Here is a 23385-nt window from a genome sequence, read left to right on the forward strand (position 1 = left end):
TGGGGATCTTTTGCACATATAAACAATTACCTCCTTTTAGCTTTTCTGCAAACTGAGGGATTAATTTTGGAACACAAAATTTTCGGCAAAACAGACATGTTTCCTGTTCTGACTACTCCATAACTATTTCAGATGCACCAGGAAAACTCCATATTTGTCTACAGCACAGGTGTCAAAAACAAGGCCCGCGGGCCAAATCCGGCCGCCAGACCTCGACTGATGGCCCGCGGAGCCGCCGCCAGCCTTGCAGCCTCCCCCCCTTTTTTTTTCAATGAATTTACTCCGTGCCTGCACGGAGTAAATTCATTGAAAAAATGGCTCAAGTTAACAAGGCTACATCCTCCTTCCGATTGGCTGTGGCGCTGTCACTCCTTTCCTCTCCCTCCACCCCCTGCTCCCCCTCCCTCCTTCCCGTGCCTGTTCCTCGCTCGCTCTCGGCCTGAGGCGAGAGCCGTTCCCAAGGCCGTGCGAGGAGGGGGCTCCGCGCCGCCTCTGTCGCCCCGAGGGGAAGGGAAGGGAAGGGGAGCAGTGGGAGTTCCTGGCCGGGCTCCGAGGCAGAGGGAGGACATGCTGGGGGGACGCGGGAGGCAGCGGCCAGCGCAGCCCTGAGGAGAGGGAGAGAAGAGGGAACGCGGAGCGATGCGCTGGCCCGGTTGGGTAACGTCAGAGGCGGCCGTTCGACCCAGCCGCGGAGAGAAGGGAGAGAGGGCGGGAGGGCTGGCTGGTTGCTCCCTTCCCTTCCCTTCCCTGACGTTCCGTTCTCTCTCTTGCTCGATTGGAATGCCTGAGGATTTGAAAGGACCGAAGAATGCGTTTTTTTGCAAGATCCAAGCAGAGTTGCATATACTAAATAACTCTCTCTCTCTCTCTCTCTCTCACACACACACACACACACACACACACACACACACCGGCACTTTCCCTTCCTTCACACACACATACGCATTCTCTTCCTTCCTATAACTCTCTGTCTCTCTCACACACACACACACAGAACCCGGCACTTTCTCTTCTCACACACACACACACACACACACACACACACACACACACACACACACACACACACACACACACACGTTCTCTTCCTGTATCTCTCTCTCTCACACACACACAGGCACTTTCTCTTCCTTCACACACACACACACACACACACACACACAAACACACACACACACACTTTCTCTTCCTTCCTTTTCCCACCAAGTCGGATGGGGTCCTTGCAAGGCCATCAGTACAGATACAACCGGCCCTTTGATGGGGACCAAACTGCTGATGCGGCCCCCGATGAATTTGAGTTTGACACCCCTGGTCTACAGTATACAGTAGTACCTCGACTTACGAACATCCCTACTTACGAACAGCTCCGGTTATAACTTTTTGCTTTGACTTGTGAACGGAGCTTCCACTTACGAACTGAAACAGGAAGGGAAAAAAGGCGGGCAATTCAAATTTCTAACTGTAGGTGGGAACAAGGCTGCTTCTTTGTGCTGTAGCTCTTTCAGCAGTTATAGGGTGTGTCACGGTTGGAGGCCTGGGAGAGCCTCCTGCTTCGGAGTGAGCCTGTGTGTGTGTCTGCAGGGAGGTAAGCTGATGTTTTGTCCTTTAAAAAACTGTTCTGGGTGGGTTTTGCTTCGGAGTGTGTGTCTGCAGGAAGGGTTTGTTTCTGTGCTCTGCTTTGGAGCGAGTGTGTGTGTATTTTTGGAGGGGTTTTTTTCCTTCTTAAACCTCAGCAACGGAGGTGGCTCTAGTGCAGTGGAGGCAAACCTTTTTCGGCTCGAGTGCCCAAAATGAGGGGGTGGGGAAGAAACCAGTGACTGCCATGCTGCCCGGAAGGCCAGAACTGGAGCAGGAAGTGGCAGTTTCAGAGGGAATCATGGGGACGGACAGGAAGTTAAAGGACTCAGAACAGGAAGAAGGGAGAATCCCAGCTGCAGCCACTTTAAAAGGTTTGTCACGTGCCAGAAGAAAGGGCTTCGTGTGCCAGCTGTGGCACACCTGCCATAGGTTCGCCATCACTGCTCTAGTATATGTTTTTTGAGTTTTTTTCTTAAAGCCTCAGCCATGGAACACCTTCCGACTAGGCTTGCTGTGCTCTTTTTAATTTTTTGGTTATTTTTTTCCTCTGGGCAGCAGGGGGGAAGCTGTGGCTGCTCACCAGAGTGAGGGAAGCTCCGGAGGAGCAGGAGGTGGTGGGTGGGCAGGCAGGCGAGCGCTTCCTGGCCAGGTCTCTGGCCCCGGCCCTGTTCACTTCGGCCAGCCTTTGAGGCTTCCTTTCTCTCCTGGGTTTTGTTTTGTTTTTTGCAGCCCCAGTGCGTTCCTATGGGGCTTGCAGTGTTTTATTTTTTTGAGTATTTTTTTCTTAGGCCGGAATGGATTATTCAGTTTTCAATGCGCTCCTATGGGAAATGGTGCTTCAACTTTACAAATATTTTGAGTTACGGACACTGTTCCAATACGGATTAAGTTCGTAAGTCGAGTTACCACTGTATTTGGCTGCTGCAACTTTTCGGTCTGGTTGTTAATATGTGTCTCTGAAGCAGATTAGTTGATACTAAATATATTACAGTACAGAGTCTATTATGCTTTAACATAAAAACTCTTGTCAATGGAATTTACACTATTTGTGACCAACAGGGCCTGTCCATTTCACTACTACAGTTGGAACTCATACTAGATTTTACTCTATGCCATTAAAAGTTTTTTCAGAGAGGCAGGTTCTTGCATACAGATGCACTTCATTTTCTAAATTTAAAACCCTGCCACAGCAAAAGTCCCCCCCATGATAACATTTATTAATTCTTGTATAGTGTAATGAATGTTCTGTGAATTGTTTCAATATTTGGTCTGAAGCATAATGCAATTTAGGATTTTAGTTTACAGTACATGTTTCTAGCATATGCAAAACACTACATATTTTTAATATCATTTGAACCGATCTCTAAGCATGTAAGTCATATAATTCTTAGTCTGGAAATGTTTTAAAGAGTTGACTGCTTTGGTGGATTAAATATGAATAACTGGGACCAAAATTCTAAATACACGTACCTTCCAACTGCAATATTTTATTGGAACTCAAAACGCCAATCAAATTGCTAAAGTCTTGTAAATTCATTAATTCATCATTGATCTTACAAAATCTTTCCTTTACAGACATTAGATTTGGTTTTATTGGCTTGACCTTAATATGGTCCACTGAATTAAAAAGTACAGTATTTAGTTTCATAAAACAGTAGAGTAATTACTCAAAACTGTTCTCTTTGGTACAACAAATTTGTACCATATTTATTACACCCCCTGTTATGTTCAGGAAACTGGAAAGATGATGGTTGGTACCAGTTCAGCATAATGTTCTTTCTGAAACAATAGGATTAGAGTTTTACAACTTGACAGCCAGAATCCTCTAGGGCATTTACACTGGTGTATGTGTAACTATGTAAATAGCAGAACCATCACTAAATTATAATGTGACTTGTCATGCAAGCTGGAGTATGAGTGGCAACTGGTTAGTTAGCAGCAACTCGCCACCACAATGTATGCAATTACACACATAAATTCCCTACAGGATCCTGGCCTTTATTTAACATAAGAGTAAGATACTTAGTAGGACTTAACAGACACTTCAGGGTTTGCACATCTATATTCCCCATGTATTCAAGTTTTAGTAAGATCATAAACAAATGGTCCACTACTTTTCAGCCCAATCAAGGAAAATTCCCACTGCTAATAGCTAACATTTTTACTAAGTTCTCCTGTTCAGAGCAGAGAACATACCAATTGAATAGATGAATATAAATACTCAGTCTTAATGTTTACTTAGAAACAGGTCCCACTGTTGTAAACAGCATTTACTTCAAAGCAATCCATTTAAAGAAAGATTACCTTAGAATGTTCCAGGATATAATTTATCTGAAAAACACTGCTACAGAAAATAAATATAAAATTCATTCTCTAGGTTCATTTGGTTTTTAAAGCAAGAACCAGCAATACACGGGAAGAGGTATGAGGAAGTTAAGAGAGTACAATAACATCTCTAAAACTGTTAATAATTCCAGTTTTTGTGCCAAGAAAATCTTTTTGTCATCTTCAGGAAGAAAATCGGGTAAAGCAGCTGAAGAACAGGTACAGATTCCATATACCATAAAGAAAGGTTAGGTTTCCTTCTCCTGACACAATCCGGTTCATAAGAGTACAGTAAACAACCTATTATTTAAGTCAGGCAACAAGTCCTAAACAAAGGTCAGAACTGATTTAAATAAAGACTTAAGGATGATCAACTTCAGCTGAACTTTTCAAGCCTTGAGATTTTCAACGTAAGTAGTTCTTGCAAGAGTCAAAAACTAATCATTATTCACAATTTCTGTTGATGCTCTTCACCAAATTTAAATAAGTGATTTTGCAGGTTTGGATCATCAAGATTCTGGACTGCAAAAGAGAAACATTTTAATATTAATATTTTCCAAGTGTTGTGATAATGGAGAAACTGGTAACAATATCCTTACCAAAAACAACTGTGCTTATCTGGCAATCACTGCACACATGCTCTGAAAGTACACTGGAACCTCTACTTACGAACTTAATCTGTCCCAGAAGATGTTCATTAGTTTAAATGTTCGTAAGTAGAATCAACATTTCCCATAGGAATGCATTGAAAACCAATTAATCCGTTCTGGCTGTTTTAGGTTCTTATGTAGAGGCACCGTTCGTACGTTAAAGCAGTGGTTCTTAACCTTTTTGAAAGAAACGCCCCCTTGAGCCATTGAGGAAGTTATCATCGCCCCCCTCCCTGCGGTGATGATATTTGTTTATTTATTTATTTATTTATTTATTTATTTATTTGAGACACTTAAATCCAATGACCCCTGAAAACAAAATTAAATTGCAAGAAAATGAAATGCCCCCCAAAAGTAACATTTAATGATTTAGTTGCAAGAGAATTTTAAGATGCAAAAAGAAATATTAAAAGGGCATAAAAACAAACCACAATGCAGGAACTAAAAATTTCAAGATGAAAACTCTGAAACTAAATTAAGATTGGAGGAAAATATATATTCATGCACACTGTAAAAAGGCTGCAGTCATCTTCACAGGTGTGGCTTGCTCCAGTGCCCCCCTACCGCCCCCTTCTGCTCCAGCGCCCCCACGCCGCCCCTTTTTGTTCTACCGCCCCCCTGAAAAATGAAATCGCCCCCTGGGGGGCATTATCACCCACGTTAAGAACCACTGCGTTAAAGCATTGGTTCCCATAGGAACTAATGCAAAGCTGGTTAATCCATCCTCTACCACTAGGGGGAGAATTTTCTTTTGACCTAAGATGAACTTAGGTCAAAAAAAAAGGGCAGGGAAGGAGGGAGAGAACACCTTTAAAACCAAGCACCTTTTAAACAAAACCAAGCACCTTTTAGGTTAAAAAAAAGGCAGGAGAACACCTTTTCAACAGAGCACCTTTAAGAAAGCCACAGAATCCAGCAAGCATTATTCCAGCACAGAACTCTTCATCACAAAAGGAGAGTCTAAACTGCATTTTACAGTCTGCCTGCATCAACAGCCAGCACAACCCCTCACAGAATATTTTCTGATTTTAAGAAAAAAAGACTGTGGAGTCTAAACAAGACAGAGGGTAGAGACTTGAGTCTAAACTCCATTTTAAAGCCTGTGCCATCAATCATTATTCCAGCACAGAACTCCTCATCACAAAAAGGGAGCATTGGGGGGGGGGGAGACTTGAGTCTAAATTCCATTTTAAAGCCTGGCTGCCTGCATCTACAACCAGCACAGCCCCTTACAGAATATTTTCTGATTTTAAAACAGACTTTAGAGCCACATTTTACCCACACACATTTTAAAACTAAAATTTACACTGCAAGACCCATCAGAGCACAGAAGCATAAACCCCCACCTAGCCCTACCTCCCCAAGCTGCAAAAAAACCCTGTACAGTAAATACAGTGTACTCACCCAGAACAGGAAGTCTCTCTGTTTTGGAAAAGTCAAAAAGCCTTAAAAACAGTCCGTACAGTACAGTACCAGGCAATTCCAGGCAGTACCAGGCAGTCTAAAGACTCTCTCCCTATCCACTCTCTAACTGCTTGGATGAGCGAGGTAGCAGACAAGCATCCTCTTCGCTGGCCAACGGTCAACTGAAAGTTCAAATTTCGCACTTTCCCTGCCTCCCCCATGGGTTTTTTTCGTTTGTACGTTGAAGCTCCGTTCGCCAGTAGAAGCAAAATTTTGCGAACAGAGCTGTTCATAAGTTGAAATGTTCGTAGGTAGGGACGTTCGTAAGTAGAGGTTCCACTGTATGTGCATGTTTTCAACTGTGTCAGACCTTTGCACTTGTAAAACTCCACAAAGAAGTTTTGCCTATTACTACTGTACATACTGCAAAATCAGTAGAAAGTTTATTAACTTTTGCATTTTAATATGAAGAAAAATATTTATAAAATCACTGAGCTAGCCAAAAAACCAAACATCTAATGGTGCAAAAATAGTTTTAAAGTGTCCTAAAATTTGTTTCCCAGAATACAGTACAGAAAATATAGGATTTGAGAACACAAGAACTTACCATTGAAGTTATTTGGTTGGTCAACAAGGGCAGCCTGCTTATCTGTTTCAGATTCTGCCTCATTCACATCTAAATTATAGTCCACTCCTTTGCTGTCCTGGTTGACTCTTTTGTTACCTGGGTCTTCTGCAAAGACATAACCAGTAAGCATCTTTATCCATAATATGGAGTAATCTGGTGTTTTTAACATCCAAAAATTTTCAAATAGTAGTTTTTGCTAGGTTCACTTGCAGCATTTTGCCAATTGATTTAATAATTTGTGTGAGATGAAGATCATCTCATAAAGCTTGAGATTGCTCCTTTGCCTATCCCACTGTTAAACCATTTTAGAAAAGAATGGAAGTTTGTTAAGCACTAAATGCTGGATCCAAAATTTTTGGATATTTGCACATTTCCTTGAATATTGTAGGTGCTAAACTACAGGTAACAGATATACTGAGTAGTAATTTAAACTTCCAAATATACTGGACAGTCATTTCAATCCTCCAATAAAACTTAGTAACTTTGTTTTTATACTAACCACCCTTACTGGTATCTTGATCATCTTGCTGAACATCATCATTTAAGAGTTGCTCTCGCTCAATTTCTTCATCATCCACTTTGGCTTCATTGTTATTTTGATGGTCCACTGCTTCTAGAAGTTTGCCAGTTGTCCTTCCTACTAAAACTTCTTGAAGCCCATTTCTAACTTCTTCGTATGAGTTCTGCTCTATTCCTGGTTCTCGGGGCAACTCTTTATTGTCCATGCTAGACTTTGCAGGCATTTGTAGATGGTCCTGACTGACAGGAAGATCATCTTTCTTGGATTCATCTTTATTTATAACAACATCACTGGTTCCTTCTGTAAATTACCATAAAATTGCAGTTAGAATTCAGTGCAAACTGAATTTTATAGCAGATTGCTAAACCCAACACAAAAATTTGCTTTTCTTTCTACAGTTCATCTCCTGTAACAGCAACTTTAAACGTTTAATAAAACCTGAAACTTCCTCAGTTCCTGGAACCTGTATTTGGTTTGTTAGAGGAAAAGCTTATTAGAACAGTTTACTTATTGTACAATTATTTGTAATCTGTGTAAATAGCTGTTTATAAATTACTCAAGTGTAATTTATATATGTGCATGATGCTGGGTTACATTTTCCTGCTCTAAGCAAATTGAGTTAACTAACCTTGTCAAAGGGAGTAGGGGCCATGATCAACAATGTGCATAAAACTGGGGAGGGGTGTGTGTAGGGGGAAAAAGTCAGGTTCTCATTTAACTTTTTTCCCCTTGGGCTTCATCTTTATTCCAATCCCACTGGTTTTAATTTGCGGTTATAGCTGTGCTCCTGACATCATGGCCTTGACTACATCTCCTGATTCACCAGCAGCAACACAGGCTGGACGTCCAAGTAATGCTGCCACCATGCACCCAACTTTGTTCTAACTTTGTCTTTCCCATGCAAAGAAAGAAAGTCTGCTCAAACACAAATGGGTTGGATCCAGACACCAGCTTCTGCAAATGGAAAGGCTGATTCCATCCAGAGAAAATTTCTGAAGAAGGGAATGGAGTCCGCCACAGAAGGCAACTTTTGCTGGTTTGCCCTCCTCCCCCTCCCTATATCATTTCCCATTCAACCATGCAGAATTATGCAGGAGGTGGTGCTAGGCTGCCAACAGCAGGAAGGAATAAGCAGAGTTTGCACCCTGCTGTCTGCTTGTAGATTGAGACCCTGGAATTCTGCTTCTAGCTAAAGTGGAGATGAAGTGATACACGGCTGCTCTCTCCCCTTTCAAAAAGGCAACATAACTCATCTGTTGTCTCCCAGAGATATTCAAGAAAAAAATGTGAAAGGAAAATAAGTGACATCAGCACCAGTAATAATATGAATAGGTCAGAGCAGGTAAAGGAAAGCTTAGGAATACTTTTTTCCCCATCTATTCCTTTCTATGTAAAAACATGCAACTTCTTCAATGTAAGCTGAGGTTACCCAGTCCTTTCAAATCACCAATGAGAGTGTTCTCTGTGTGAAATTCCACTCAAGATTCATGAGCAAAGTCTTCCTGAAATTGTAAACTGAGGGTCACAGGTAGAACGTGTTAAACCAATTTAACTTCAGCACAACCCAAAATGTACATGGAAACAGGATCCACTTCATGCAAAAAGAGATCTTAATACATAAGGTATTTCAAAAAATAATTATGTCTAACCATTTAAAATTTATATCAATAAATGTTTTTTTAGGAAGGAACTGTTTTGAGAAATAAATCGGCGTTGCTATTAACTCAGGAAAAAACGTCATGCAACCCTGACTCAAAAAATACAGCCCCACCTTCCACATTAATCCTGACGAGATAAAAAATGACTTGTCACCTTTGTTGCTATATTCTTACTTTTTTGATCATCCATTTCTGCCATGTTTTTTACCATAGATGTTGGCTTCAATGCTTCTAACTTCGAAGACTCCTGTTTTTCTGGTAGTTCATTTCCCTGTTTTGTTAGATCATGGTGCTGCAGTTCTGGCTGTCCAAATGTTGGCACCTGAATGTTAACCTGTGTTAAAAAAAACACCACAGCATGACAGAAATAAAAGAACAGAAAAATAGCTAGGCACTTTCCTCTCATGTCTATTTTAATCAAGATGGAACAAAACAAAAAAAAACACCCAGTGTTCAAAATGTATTTTCACTGTTCCAGGTTATGTTTCATTACAGCACCACAGTTACATGTTAGTGATTTCAATAGCAACTTTGGTTGTTGTTATGTGCCATCAAGACTTAAGGCAACCCCACGAATGAGTGATCTATGGACTAGATGATCCATAAGATCCCTTCTAGCTGTGCAGTTCTAAGATTATTAGGATGACTGGATATGGTGATGGTGGTTGTCCTCAGTAGCCCTGCTCAGCTCTTGCAAACTCAAGCCTATGCTTTTCTTTAGGGAGTCAATCCTTCGCGCAGTTCATCTTCTTTTCCTGATGCCTTCAACTTTTCCCAGCAATACTGTTATTTTCCAGAGAATCCTGTCTTCCAGAGAATACTACCAGAGTTCCAAAAGCTATTTCTAACATGTAATTAATTACACATTTCTAGTATCCAGGCATGCAAAAGGTATTATTTTATATTTACAATATATTTGCTGTTCTCAGGTTCGCCCAAAAGTTATGTTACGGTTGCATTTGAAAGTAACTCTTTACTTTCCTGTTATTCAAAAGCAACTAAAAGCAATATTTTATTGCTAGCCCCAACTAGAGTAAACCCTCTATGTGGGATTTAAATAAATGCTGATTTACTATTTAGATATTGATTCACAGGGTTAATCTCTCGTTAAGATTAGCAATAACATACTGACCTAAAACATTTTTACTTATTTTTAAAATATGGCAATGCTCCAACCCAAACACACCTAAACAGTGAGATCACACATATTCTGCACCAATAAAAACAACTAGAAGTCATACTGCAAAAGGAGTTAAGTTACCTTTGGTATGGTAGAATGATAACGTAACTCAGATAAGGCCTAGTTATTGTGTGAAGGAATCTGATAGAAATACAGTGGTGCCTCGCTAGACAGTTACCCCGCATGACAGTTTTTTTGCTAGACATTGACTTTTTGCAATCGCTATAGCGATTCGCAAAACAGTGATTCCTATGGGGGAATTTCGCTGGACAATGTTTGGTCCCTGCTTCGCAAACCGATTTTCGCTAGACAACGATTTTGACAGCTTCCTCCACACTAGCAAAACAGGTGTTTTCGGGACCTAAGCTTCACAAGACAGCGATTTAAACAGCTGATCGGCGGTTTGCAGAGCGGCTTTCCTATGGCCGATCTTCACTAGACAGCGACGATTCTTCCCCATTGGAACGCACTAAACAGGTTTCAATGCATTCCAATGGGGAAATGCTTTTCGCTAGACAATGATTTCGCTAAACAGCAATTTCAGTGGAACGGATTATCATCGTCTAGCGAGGCACCGCTGTAACTGATTTTTTGGTAACTCATAACTTCTAAGCTCTGCAAACTACTGAAGATGTCAAAACTGCCGTGGTTTAAGTAAATATATTTTGTAATAGCTTCTTAAGAATAGGTTCAGATTCAAATTTGGGTGGCTCCTCATTTTGTGTGGGAAATACCACAGGAGTCATCTTCTTAACTTTAATAGCTTAATTTTTATTGGTAACAGAGGGTTCAACGTTATTCACAAAGGGTTCAAAGAAACTCAACTCAGGCAACAAGTCATAACTGTCCAAAGCATATTCAGTCCTCTCATCAACCAAACTTAGAAGAGTGCACGGCCAAATCTCTCCGCATCTGTCGGCTTCCGCAGAGGTGCACTCCAAACCGTGCAGATGGCAGAGTACTGTAACTTGCGTCGGATCAAATTACCTGTCAACCCCTTCCCTTGTTTTTAGGGAAAACTACTACTGAAAAGTGATTTAAACTGCTTAAAAAAATACTTGTCTAATACCAGATATCTGTTGGTGGACCAATGAAACCCAGTGCAAGGGGGTGGGAGATCCCATTCCGAGCATCCAGAAACAAATGTACTCCAAAGCTCTGTGTAGGTTCCTGTATTCCCATACCTATCCAGCTAGTGATGGTTACTAGTCACGAGCAGGACTCTGCAATACCTAAAAGATGTATATTCCACATGTTTAAAAAAAGATGAAAAGTTTACAAAACATACACAATGCAAGAGAGATGAAAGCCTTGTTCTTAAGGATGAAGCAATAGTGTGAATAAAACTGATTATTTGTAAATTAACAGATAGGTGTTTACAATTTCACCACTGTTTAGGAAATTGTATCTATGGTGGTGAAGTTGATCTAAATTTCTTGCAAGTTTAGATCGCTGAGTTACATCGATCCAGCTTGCTTTAATTTTTCAGAAGCTTTATACCTACAGATCCATCAAAATGGCACTTTCAAGTCCCATTAACACGTGATTAAGTTAAACAGTGTACAGATTTCTCCACTGAAATCAACAGAGATTTAATCTGTGTGGGAAGGCTGTTAGTCAATATACTCACACATGTCAATCCTTTAAAGAGTCATACTGGGGATGGAGACAATTTAGGTCAGATCTACTGCACCAGAGGTTACCTTACTCTCCCATCTTCCCTCTGCCTTTTCTTCCTTCCAGTGATAGCAAATGATTTCATTTACTTTCAAAATTTAAAAAATCACTCAAGTATGTGAACCTTTACTTGTTTGCTTAGAAATGAGTTATTACTGTTTACTATGGAAGCATGTAAGTCAAAGATTTTATTAGAAACAGTCACACAGAGGTTGAAGGTTCTGCTGCATACTTGAAAAACCTGAACTACTAAATGCTTATTCCTTTTTTAAGATAAAGGACCACATGAATCTGTTCATATAAAATGTAAATGTTCAAAGTAAACCATTTGAAACATCAACAAGACTGCTCTATTATGGCTGTATTCTATAACTTTTCTGCAGAATCCATCCTAGAGTCTAGCAACAGTAGCATTCTTTTAGAAAGGAACCTACTGACAAAATAAGAAGTCCTAGAAAAAATAATAATTTAAGCAACCATATGAGTTTCACCCACATGCATCCTCACTTCTATTATAGTTTACAGCTTTTCAAATATAGAGACTAATAAAGGAGGAGGAGGAAAATGGAAAGTTAGAAAGCCAACAGGGCTATGGAGGCTATCCAATGTACTGATGTTACAACTTGCTCTTTATATGCACAATGCAATGAACTCGTACATTTCCGAAAAGAAGTTTATTTCCTTGAAACCAAGTGAGTCTGAAGCTAGCTGGCTAGGAAAGACAGAGATGCTTTCAGGATGTAAGTAGCATTTACTTCCCAGTTTTCCTGCAACTTTTAGATCAATAAAAATAGATTTAAGTGTTATCTGGGTCATTTTGACCGTTCGTTTTTCTAAGGTGAAGGTGAGGGCATTAAAAAGTAACAAATAGTATACCAAGCAACTCAATAAGTCACTAAAAGATGATAGCAGCAATAGCAGTAACACACTGGAGGTGAGCACTGCAATCCATGCACAATCAAAGAGGAACTGAACTAAATAGGCACATAAATCCATCAAGTCCAACCTCCTGCTCAATGTGGGAATCCAAATCAAAGCAGATCTGACAAATGGTTGTCTAGTTTCCTCTTGAGTGCATCTAGTGTTGGAGCACTCACCACCTCCTGAGCTAATTGGTTCCACTGTGATACTGCTCTAACAGTCAGGAAGTTTGTTCTTTCTCTGAAATTCAGCCCAAATCTCGTTTCCTGTAACTTGAGCTCATTACTATGTGTCCTGCAATCTGGGATGACTGAGAACAGCTTCTGTCCCTCCTCTATATGACAGCCTTTCAAGTATTTGATAAGTGCTATTATATATGCCCCTAGTTTTATTTTCTCAAGGCTGCATGTGCCCAGGTCTTTCAGTCTTTCTTCACAGGGCTTGGATTCCAGTTCCCTGATCATTCTTGTCACCCTCTTCCAAACTTGCTCCAGTTTGTTGGTATCCTTCGTGAAGTGCAATGCCAAGAACTGGATACAGTACTCTAGATCAGTGGTTCTTAATGTGGGCAATAATGCCCCCAGGGGGCGATTTCATTTTTTAGGGAGGCAGTAGAATGAAAAGGGGCAGTGTGGGAGCAGCGGAACAGAAGGGGGTGATAGGGGGCGCTGGAGCAAGCCAAACCTGTGAAGGCAGCTGCAGCCGTGGTGCTGCCAGACAATCCAGCTCTTTCTTCCTGCCATATCTCGCCTTCCTCCCTTAGGGGAGCACCAATTGTGGATTGGGTGGAAGGAAAGGGTCTCTCGGGTCCCCATCCTTGCCCGGTGAAGCGCTGCCTTGCCTCTGGGTGGGGAGGGAGAGACAAACACCGTTTGTCCATCCTGCCTTCCCGCCCACCTTCCCGCCTGTTGCAAGGGAAGCACGGAGAGAAACGGGTCAGTTTGGGGTGGCATTGCAGGATTTCTAGGGACAGGGCTGGCTCAGGTCATCCTGGGTGGGTGGGAATTCGGCAGCTTTTCCGGCTTTTTTTGTTGTCCTGTTATGGCTGGCTGGCTGTCAGGGGGGAAGAAAGTTCATCTGGCCGACTTTAAATGGCTTTGAGGGATGTTGGACTTGAGTTCTTCCCGTCTTCTGTGTACACGGGTGTGATGTGCCTCTATGTGTAAATCCTCTGGGAGAGAAAGCTCTTAAATTGAACTGAGAGCGCTGAGGACAAAATCCACAGGGCTGTCATAGAGAGACAAGCAAACGCATTGCGGAAAGTCAGCTGCTCCTCTTTCTCCCTGAACCCTGAGGATCCGTTCAGTGGAGGCGAAAAGGGCGGCATGTCAATGGCTTGAGTATAACAGTTTGCTTCAAGAAGGGAGTGGCAGGGGCACTCCAAAAGGTTTAGACTACAACTCCCACAATCCCCTACCCTTGGCTCACTTTCCCACCCATTGCAACGGATGCGCAGAAAGAAATGGGTTGGTTTGGGGTGGCGTGCCATCTCTTATTGAGCTATTCAGCAGTTCAGTTGTTTATTGTTCTGTTGGGTACTTGGAAAGTGGTTTTTAAGATAATTTGCTATGGATGTTGTTGTAACCCTCCTCCCCCAAAGTAATCTGTGTGAGTAAATGTTGCAAAGAGTGTTAGTTACTCATTACTTTCTGACTACTGTAAAACCCTTAGGACTGTGAAGTGATTGGCATAAAACTTGTAAATTCTTCTCAAAATCTTCTGAAAAGATAATGTGAAAATGTTACATTAAACAAGTTTTGTGTGTAGAAGGTTGCTTTGGTCAACATATTTTTGCATTATTCTAACAAAGCTCCTTGAATTAAAAAAAAAACAATTTAAAACTGCTACAAGGCAATATACAACCGTAATTTGCTTCTCTATTGCCTTAATACAAAGTCTACTATCTACAGAATTTCTTTCTAACTTTGCTCTGCTTTTTCAAAAAAATTATTTTGAGACCCAAGTGGGTTGCTATTTTGAATTTAGGGTTCAGACAGCAGCAATATTCCTTTCCTTTTAAACAAATTATTATTCTAAGATTCTCCCATTCTTAAAATTCTGTTAGAACTTGTAGCTGAAATGACAAAACCAATTGCTAACATATTATTACCAGCAATGGCAATGCCAGCTGACATATTATTGGTCAGTACGAAGACTAAGTCTTTTGGTGAAACTAGAATGGGCCATTAATACACAGTCCTGGCTATGTTTTCATCAGGATGTGGCCAGAAGCCATGGAGACATATTGTTTTTAATTGCCACCTTTTAGTATCAGAGGTAGTTTGTGGAAGATAAAGTGAAGCTTTTATCAAGCTGCATTTTTCGAGGTTTGGAGTACACAGGCTTATGTCCAGTAAGGATCATTTTGCTGGTGGAAGGAGAAATTAGGCTGCTTCCCTACCTTAATTTTCTTTCTCCTGTGCTGCCCTCATTCTCCATTGCCACCACACCAAACTCAGTTACCCAACTCACACTTAACAGCAGATCTGAAGTGGTCTGCAAGAGGGAGGGGCATCACTGAAAACTGTCTCCTTCCCTCTTCTGAAAGGGGACAGTGCCTTCTATCAGTGGAGTGACTTACACTGGATAAAAACCTCAGCACCCTTTTTTCATTTTCATGTCTTGTTTTGTCTTTTGCCCATGAGTGATTGATTGATTAGGTATCCTTCAGTCTCGAGAGACTATGGTAACGTACTCTGTATGGAGGACTTGGAACAGCATATTGTGTGGCTGAGAAGGCCAATTCAAGAGTGACCATCCCTTCTACACTGAAGACAAATACAGTCTGTCCCCTGTCCAGCTCCCTGATTTTGCTGCTTTCGGGACTGCCTCTTTGCCTCTGCCTGCTGGACAAGGGTCACTTCAAATTGGGAGAGGCTGTGATGCAATGCCTGCCTCCAGGCTGAACACTCAGATGTCAAGGTTTTCCATCTGTTGAGGTCCATTCCTAAGGCCTTCAGATCCCGCTTGCAGATATCCTTGTATCGCAGCTGGGGTCTCCCTCTGGGGCGATTTCGCTGCACTAATTCTCCATACAGGAGATATTTTGGAATCCGATGTCAAAGGGATCTAATGTTGAGCCATCAAAAACTACGGTGCCCTTCATTGCCCAATGAAAGGACCTGCTGATGTTAAGGAGTTGAGATGGACATCCAATCTTGGGAAGTATTTTAAAAAGGCCCTCCCTGCTAACCAAATCAAAGGCCTTCGTGATATCTATGAAGGCCACAAAGAGTGGCTGTTGTTGTTCCCTACATTTCTCCTGCAACTGTCTGAGGGAGAATACCACACTGTGATTCTGGAAAGACTCTGTCTGCAAGGACCTGGAGTCTCTTCAGCACAACACAGGCAAGCAACGCTTAGAAGAGAGATGCCTGGGTAGTTATTGCAGTTTGCTTCATTTTTGAATTCTTGCGCTCTGTAAAACATTTTGTGTTTCTCTTTGTTTCGTACTTTTTTAACGTGCACTCCAGTTCGATATTGTATTTTGATTTCTCAGTTTTATGGTTTCAATTTTTTTGTGCTCTTTGTGTAAACTTTTTATGTAGATATATACAGTGGTGCCTCGCTTGACAACGATAATCCGTTCCAGCAAAATTGCTATAAAGCGAAATCGTTGTCAAGCGAAAGTAAAAAACCCATTAGAATGCATTAAAAACCAGTTAATGCATTCTAATGGGGGAAATACCTCATCATCCAGCCAAGATCCTCCATTGGGCAGCCATTTTCCGGTGCCTATAAAGCGAGCAATCAGTCCTAAACACAGCGGGGAGCCATTTTGCACAGCACGGAGCCATTTTGCGACCCGCCTATCAGCTGTTTCAAAACCATCGTTATGCAAAAAATCGGTTCCTGAAGCAGGGAACTGATCATCATAAAGCGGATTTTCCCCATTTAAACATCGTTTTGCAATCGCAATAGCAACAAAAGTTGCTGACCCTGGTATTGTCGTCTAAATAGCAAACTGAGTCTACATGACCCAATTCACCACTCTTTGTGTTAATATTTCCCTGCTAAACAAAATTTTAACTCTTACTTGGTCATTTTTGTCTGATGTATTTGAGATGTTTTTCTTCTCCTTTATTTGAGGTATCTCACTGCCTTTTCTTGAAATCGCTTCTATTCTTTCTTCACATTGTTCTTTCAGTTCCTTCATCTGATTAATGCACTGAGACCTTGAATGAAAGTGAAGGATGATCAAATACATTCTTCTGGAGACACAAGATACAGTGGGGTCTTGACTTAAGAACGGCTTGAGTTAAGAACATTTTGACTTAAGAACCGCTCTCATAGGAAAATATTGACTTGACTTAAGTACTTAGATTTGAGTTAAGAACTGAAAAAAACCCACGTGGGAGGCAGGGAAAGTGCAAAATGTGAACTTTCAGTTAACTGTTGGCCAGTGAAAAGGGTGCCTGTCTGCTTCCTCACTCCTCCCAGCGTTTAGAGAGTGTATTGGGAGACAGTCTTCGGACTGCCTGGTACTGTCCTGCCTGGACTGTATTTTCCCTGCCTTCCCTGAACCTTTCTTGACCTAAGAAAATAAAGAAACAAAATATCCCCCTCTAGTGGTCGAAAGCGGAATAGCAGCTTCCCATTAGTTTCTATGGACGGAAAAGAGCAGATACGGATCAAATGGTTTTCAATGCATTCCTATGGGAAATGCAGATTTGACCTGAGAACTTTTTGACTTGAGAACCGCCTTCCAATACGGATTAAGTTCTCTAGTCAAGACCCCACTGTATGCACAATTTGTAATCTACTAAGCCAGTGTGGTGTAGCTATTGAACCAGATGCTGGGCTGTGGGAAGACCCAGTTTCAAATACAGTACTTACCAAGCCATGAAGCTCAGCAAGTGATCTTGGGCCAGTCATTATGTCTCAATCTAATGTAACTCACAGGGTAACTGTCAGAATAGTACTATTGGGAGAGTATTGGGAGATATAATAAAGCCAAACATAGCCTGCAAAACAACATTTGTACTGGGCTACAAGTTACTCAAGTGGAGAGTTCTGACACAACACAATCCATCTGGAGCAGGAACTGGCAAGCCACTCCAGTATCTTTGCCAAGAAAACTCAATGGACAGAAACAAAAGGCTAAAAGATATGACGCTGGAAGATGGGCCCCTCAGATTGGAAGGTGTCCAACATGCTACTGAGGAAGAGCGAAGGACAAGGACAAGTAGCTCCAGAGCTAATGAAGTGGTTGAGCCAAAGCCGAAAGGACGCTCAGCTGCAGACGCGCCTGGAAGTGAAAGGAAAGTCCGATGCTACAAAGAAAAATACTGCATAGGAACCTGGAATGTAAGATCTATGACCCATGGTAAGCTGGATGTGGTCAAACAGGAGATGGCAAGAATAAGCATTGACATACTGGGCATGAGTGAACTAAAATGGACAGGAATGGGTGAATTCAATTCAGGCGATTATCATACCTACTACTGTGGGCAAGAATCCCATAGAAGAAATGGAGTAGCCCTCATAGTCAACAAAAGAGTGGGAAAAACTGTGCAGTGGAACCTCTACTTACAAACATCCCTACCTACAAATAATCCAATTTACGAACAGCTCCTTTTGCAAAATTTTGATTCTACTTGCGAATGGAGCTTCACAATACGAATGAAAAAAGGCAGGGGAAAAGGGTGGTAAATTTAAATTTGCTAACCATTGGTGGCGAAGAGGCTTGCACCCCAACAGTTAAGAAAAGGGAGGCTCAGCCTCCTAGGGGTCCGCCGCTGCCGCGATCGCCACCATCAGAGACCTCCCGGGGGTCCCCCGCTGCCATAATCGCTGCCTTCAAAGGCCTCCCAGGGGTCCCTTGCCACCACGATCGCTGCCATCTGAGACCTCCTGGGGATCCCCCAGCGCTGTGATCCCTGCCTTTGGAGGCCTCCCGGGGTCTCTACCAGGGCTTCCCCTGGCAGGCCCGGTCTATCCCGGGAAAGCCTGCGTTGGGGCGGGGAAGCCCCGGGAGGTCTCCAATGGAGGCGAATATGGCGGCGGGGACCGCTGGGAAGTCTCAGGTGGCAGCGATCGCAGTGGCAGGGGACCCCTGGGAAGTCTCCGATGGCAGTGATCACTGCGGTGGGGGACCCCCGGGAGGATTCAGATGAGAAAAGTGCTCCTTTTTTAAAAAAAGTTGTTCTGGGTAGGTTTTGGAGGGTAGGTTTGGGCCGGGGGGTTTATGTTTCTGTGTTGTTATTTTTCCCCCACTCCCAGCGTGGGGCTAGCTCCAATGTTTATTTTTGGATGTTTGTTTGTTTTGCAGTGACAGCGTGGGACTTGATGTGTTTATTTTCTTTCTTTCTTTCTTTGGGTATTTTTTCCTTCGGACGGAATAGATTAATCAGTTTTCAATGCATTCGTTTTAACTAACGAACATCTTCTCAGACAGATTAAGTTCGTAAGTAGAGGTTCTACTGTACTGGGATATAATCTCAAAAATGATAGAATGATTTCAATACGAATCCAAGGCAGACCTTTCAACATCACAGTAATCAAAGTTTATGCAACCACCACCAATGTTGAAGAGGCTGAAATTGAACAATTCTATGAAGACATACAACACCTTCTAGAACTGACACCAAAGAAAGATGTACTTCTCCTTATAGGGGACAGGAATGTTAAAGTAGGGAGTCAAGAGATAAAAAGAACAACAGGAAAGTTTGGCCTTTGAGTTCAAAACGAAGCAGGGCAAAGGCTAATAGAGTTTTGTCAAGAGAACAAGCCGGTCATCACAAACACTCTTTTCCAACAACACAAGAGGTGACTCTACACATGGACATCACCAGATGGGCAATACCGAAATTGATTATATTCTCTGCAGCCAAAGATGGAGAAGCTCTATACAGTCAGCAAAAACAAGACCTGGAGCTGACTGTAGCTCTGATCATCAGCTTCTTATAGCAAAATTCAAGCTTAAACTGAAGAAAGTAGGAAAAACCACTGGGCTAGTCAGCTATACTCTAAACCAGTGGTTCCCAACCTTGGGTAACCCATGCGTTTTTGGACTGCAGTTCCCAGAAGCTCTCACCAGTAGCTGTGTTGCCTGGGATTTCTGGGAACTGCGGTCCAAGAATACCTAGATTACCCAAGGTTGGGAAGCACTGCTCTAAACCAAATCCCTTATGAATACACAGTGGAAGTGAAGAACAGATTTAAGGAACACAATTTGGTGGACAGAGTGCCAGAAAAACTTTGGATGGAGGCTCATAACATTGTACAGGAGGCAGCAACAAAAACCATCCCAAAGAAAAGGAAATGCAAAAAAGGAAAGTGGCTGTCCAACGAGGCCTTACAAACAGCAGAGAAGAGAATGGAAATAAAAATGCAAGTGAGATATGGAAAGTTGCAGAAAATTGAATGCAGATTTCCAAAGAATAGCAAGGAGAGACAAGACGGCCCTCTTAAATGAACAATGTAAAGAAATAGAGGAAAATAATAGAAAAGGAAAAACCAGAGATCTGTTCAAGAAAATTGGAGATATTAAAGGAACATTTTGTGCAAAGATGGACATGGTAAAGGACAAAAATGGTAGGTACCTAACAGAAGCAGAAGACATCAAGAAGAGGTGGCAAGAATACACAGAAGAATTATACCATAAAGATCTGGATTTCCCAGACAACCCAGATAGTGGGGTTGCTGACCCTGAGCCAGACATTCGGGAGAGCAAAGTCAAGTGGGCCTTAGAAAACTTGGCTAGCAACAAGGCCAGTGGAGGTGATGGCATTCCAGTTGTACTATTTAAAATCTTAAAAAATGACGCTGTTAAGGTGCTACACTCAATATGCGAGCAAGTCTGGAAAACTCAGCCGTGGCCAGAGGATTAGAAAAGATCAGTTTACATCCTAATCCCAAAGAAGGGCAGTGCCAAAGAATGCTTCAACTATCGTACAATTGCACTCATTTCACACGCTAGCAAGGTTATGCTCAAAATCCTACAAAGTAGGCTTCAGCAGTATGTGGACCAAGAACTCCCAGAAGTACAAGCTGGATTTCGAAAGGGGCAGAGGAAATAGATTGTTAACATGTGCTGGATTATGGAGAAAGCCAGAGTGTTCCAGAAAAAACATCTACTTTATTGACTATGCAAAAGCCTGTGACTGTGTGGACCACAGCAAACTATGGCAAGTTCTTAAAGAAATGGGAGTGCCTGACCACCTTATCTATCTCTTGAGAAATCTATATGTGGGACAGGAAGCAACAGTTAGAACTGGATATAGAACAACTAACTGGTTCAAAATTGGGAAAGGAGTACGACAAGGCTGTATATTGTCTCCCTGCTTATTTCACTTTTATGCAGAATACATCACGCGAAAGAAAGGACTGGATGAATCCCAACCTGGAATTAAGATTGCCAGAAGAAATATCAACAACCTCCGATATGCAGATAATACCACTCTGAGGCAGAAAGTGAGGAGGAATTAAAGAACCTCTTAATGAGGGTGAAAGAGGAGAGCGCCAAAAATGGCCATCTTAAAAAGCAGAGACATCACCTTGCTGACAAAGGTTTGCATAGTCAAAGCTTTGGTGTTTCCAGTAGCGATGCATGGAAGGGAGAGCAGGACCATAAAGAAGGCTGACCACCGAAGAATTGATGTTTTAGAATTGTGGTGCTGGAGGAGACTCTTGAGAGTCCCCTGGACTACAAGGAGAACAAACCTATCCATTCTTAACCCCTAGTGTTCAATGGAAGGAGAGCTCCTGAAGCTGAGGCTCCAATACTTTGGCCATCTCATGAGAAGAAAAGACTCTTTGGAAAAGACCCTAATGTTGGGAAAGTGTGAAGGCAAGAGGAGCAGCGGACGAGATGATTCAACAGTGTCATCAAAACTACCAACATGAATTTGACCAAACTCTGGGAGGCAGTGGAAGACAGGAGGGCCTGGCGTGCTCTGGTCCAGGGGTCACGAAGAGTTGGACATGACTTAACGACTAAACAACAAGAAGTTACTCAAACCTCCCTGTTCTTACTGTTCTGGAGAGTGGCAAGAGATTTACTGCATTTGGTCTGTACAATTACATTTTATGCAGTCTCTAAATAACATAAGGCACTCCTTATAAACTATATTCATTCTTTCTTAGACGCAAACTTTCCATTTTTTGCATTCACATTTCTGATATTATAGACAAAAGGTAATGTCAGAGAAAAATGTCCTTGATGTTAATAACCAATCATTTAAGGCTTTGTAATTTTGATTTATTCACAGGTACAGTAAGATGATCAAATTGAAGGTCTAAATTCAGATGTGAGTAAATTAAGTATACTTTTAGAAGTACTTCAGATGTTTAGCTATCCAGGACTATACGTATCTACTCAAAAATAAGTTCCACTGACTTTAGTAGATGTGTCATGGAAGTACAGTATGTAGAAACATAAGAATGTAGCCTCAATTCCACTGACTTCAGTGAAGCAAGTCAAAATGGTATATGGCCATTTTGCTTCTAATACTACTAGTGGACTAATGCAAACTTACATGTCATATGTAAATTTCCTTTGAAGGTTGGTCTGGTTTTTCTGAAATTTATATATATCCAGTTGGAGCTTTCCATATTCCTGCTGCAGTTCTTTCAAGTGTTCTGGATCCATAATTTTTTTTAAATTTCAAATTATGAAATAGAAAAAAATATAGAAGTATGAGGAGAGGAAAATATAGATTATCAACCAGACTGATGTTAGTATTTCCATCATCAAAAAGATTAATGATCTACAGTAAGAAGATAAATGTCTATATGAGTTAAACCCCTATTACTCCTTAGTCTTTGTGACTAATGGGAGGGATGACATCACCATCAGTGGCAGACTGCTGCTGATAAAAGACTTCATTTTTTTATTTTGGGGTACGCACAGCTTTCACATGATGAGACAATTATGGGTGCACAAAATCATGTACACCCGTAATTGAAAAAGAATTAATCAATTCTCCTGCTGCTAGTGACGTCATTCCTGTTGAATGGTGTTTCAATCCTTGTATTCACCAGGGCTTAGCTCTAGCAGGTACGTTTATGTTTTCAGCTTTAAGCAGCACAACTAGAGGGTAGTGAGATCTTTTTCTAGCTCCATGACAAAGATAATCTGTCCGCATGCCTCTATGCAGATTTATCTATCCAAACAGACTATGCCATAAGAAGAGTGGAGGCCTTTTGTCCATAGAGAGAGAAGGGACGGGCGATAAACTGATACATTTGGAATCTCTGAATTGAGATAACTGTATTGAGATAAGAAGTGCTACTTGAGGTAAACAAACAAATAAGGGGTGGTCTACTGAGGGAGACTTGAAGCCAATCTGCTCTGTAGATTCCTGCCTGAAACATTTTAGGCACTGCATATTTAGAGGATTTTTTATTTAATTTTAATTAAAGTGAAAGTAAATTCCTCACATACTCCATACTCCGCCTTTTAAAAAAAAAAAGAATTGATGGATGAATAATTTAATCAGATCTCCAGCATCTTGTCTACATTAGTCCTGTGGCTTTCACTTTATAAACAAATTTCCTACATGCTACAATTATAGACATTCTGTACGGGCCTATGGTTGGAAACAATTCTGGTTGCTATCACAGTTTCTTAATACTCTGAATGGAAAATTTTCTACCAGTAACTATTTAATGAAGTTTTTTAGGGAGAAGCAAATTTATATATTAAAAAGATGTTGTTTTATTGAGATTTACCTTGAAGACTATGGATCAGTTTCTCATTTACTGTGATGTTATTCAGCAGTGTTGCCTGGAAAAAAGAAAAAAAAGTGACTGAGAAGCAGTGAGTTAAATCCAGACTAAAGACTCATTCTATAAGCCTACTCAAAAAATTATTAAGTTTGGATCCAATCTTACAAATTGGC

General features: G+C 41.4%; 1 protein-coding gene across 4 annotated transcripts in view; it reads right to left on the minus strand.

Moving 5' to 3' along the window:
• Nucleotides 1-3045: 3045 nt before the first annotated feature.
• The window catches only part of GOLM1 (golgi membrane protein 1), a 39614-nt gene continuing 19274 nt past the window's right edge, over nt 3046-23385 (minus strand). For 2 of the 4 annotated variants that reach the window (XM_072992310.2, XM_078386159.1), the window contains 7 exons: nt 23216-23270; nt 22021-22123; nt 16578-16716; nt 8938-9097; nt 7094-7405; nt 6565-6690; nt 3046-4425 (listed from right to left, as the gene is read on the minus strand). In XM_072992310.2, coding sequence (XP_072848411.2) covers nt 4352-4425; nt 6565-6690; nt 7094-7405; nt 8938-9097; nt 16578-16716; nt 22021-22123; nt 23216-23270 — 969 coding nt within the window. In that variant the 3' untranslated portion in view covers nt 3046-4351. Of the gene's footprint in view, nt 4426-6564; nt 6691-7084; nt 7406-8937; nt 9098-16577; nt 16717-22020; nt 22124-23215; nt 23271-23385 lie in introns of all 4 variants that reach the window. The other 2 variants (XM_072992308.2, XM_072992309.2) reach the window with 1 other exon arrangement.

This window comes from Pogona vitticeps, chromosome 2, assembly GCF_051106095.1.
Source record: "Pogona vitticeps strain Pit_001003342236 chromosome 2, PviZW2.1, whole genome shotgun sequence".
In the NCBI taxonomy this organism is placed as follows: Eukaryota; Metazoa; Chordata; class Lepidosauria; order Squamata; family Agamidae; genus Pogona; species Pogona vitticeps.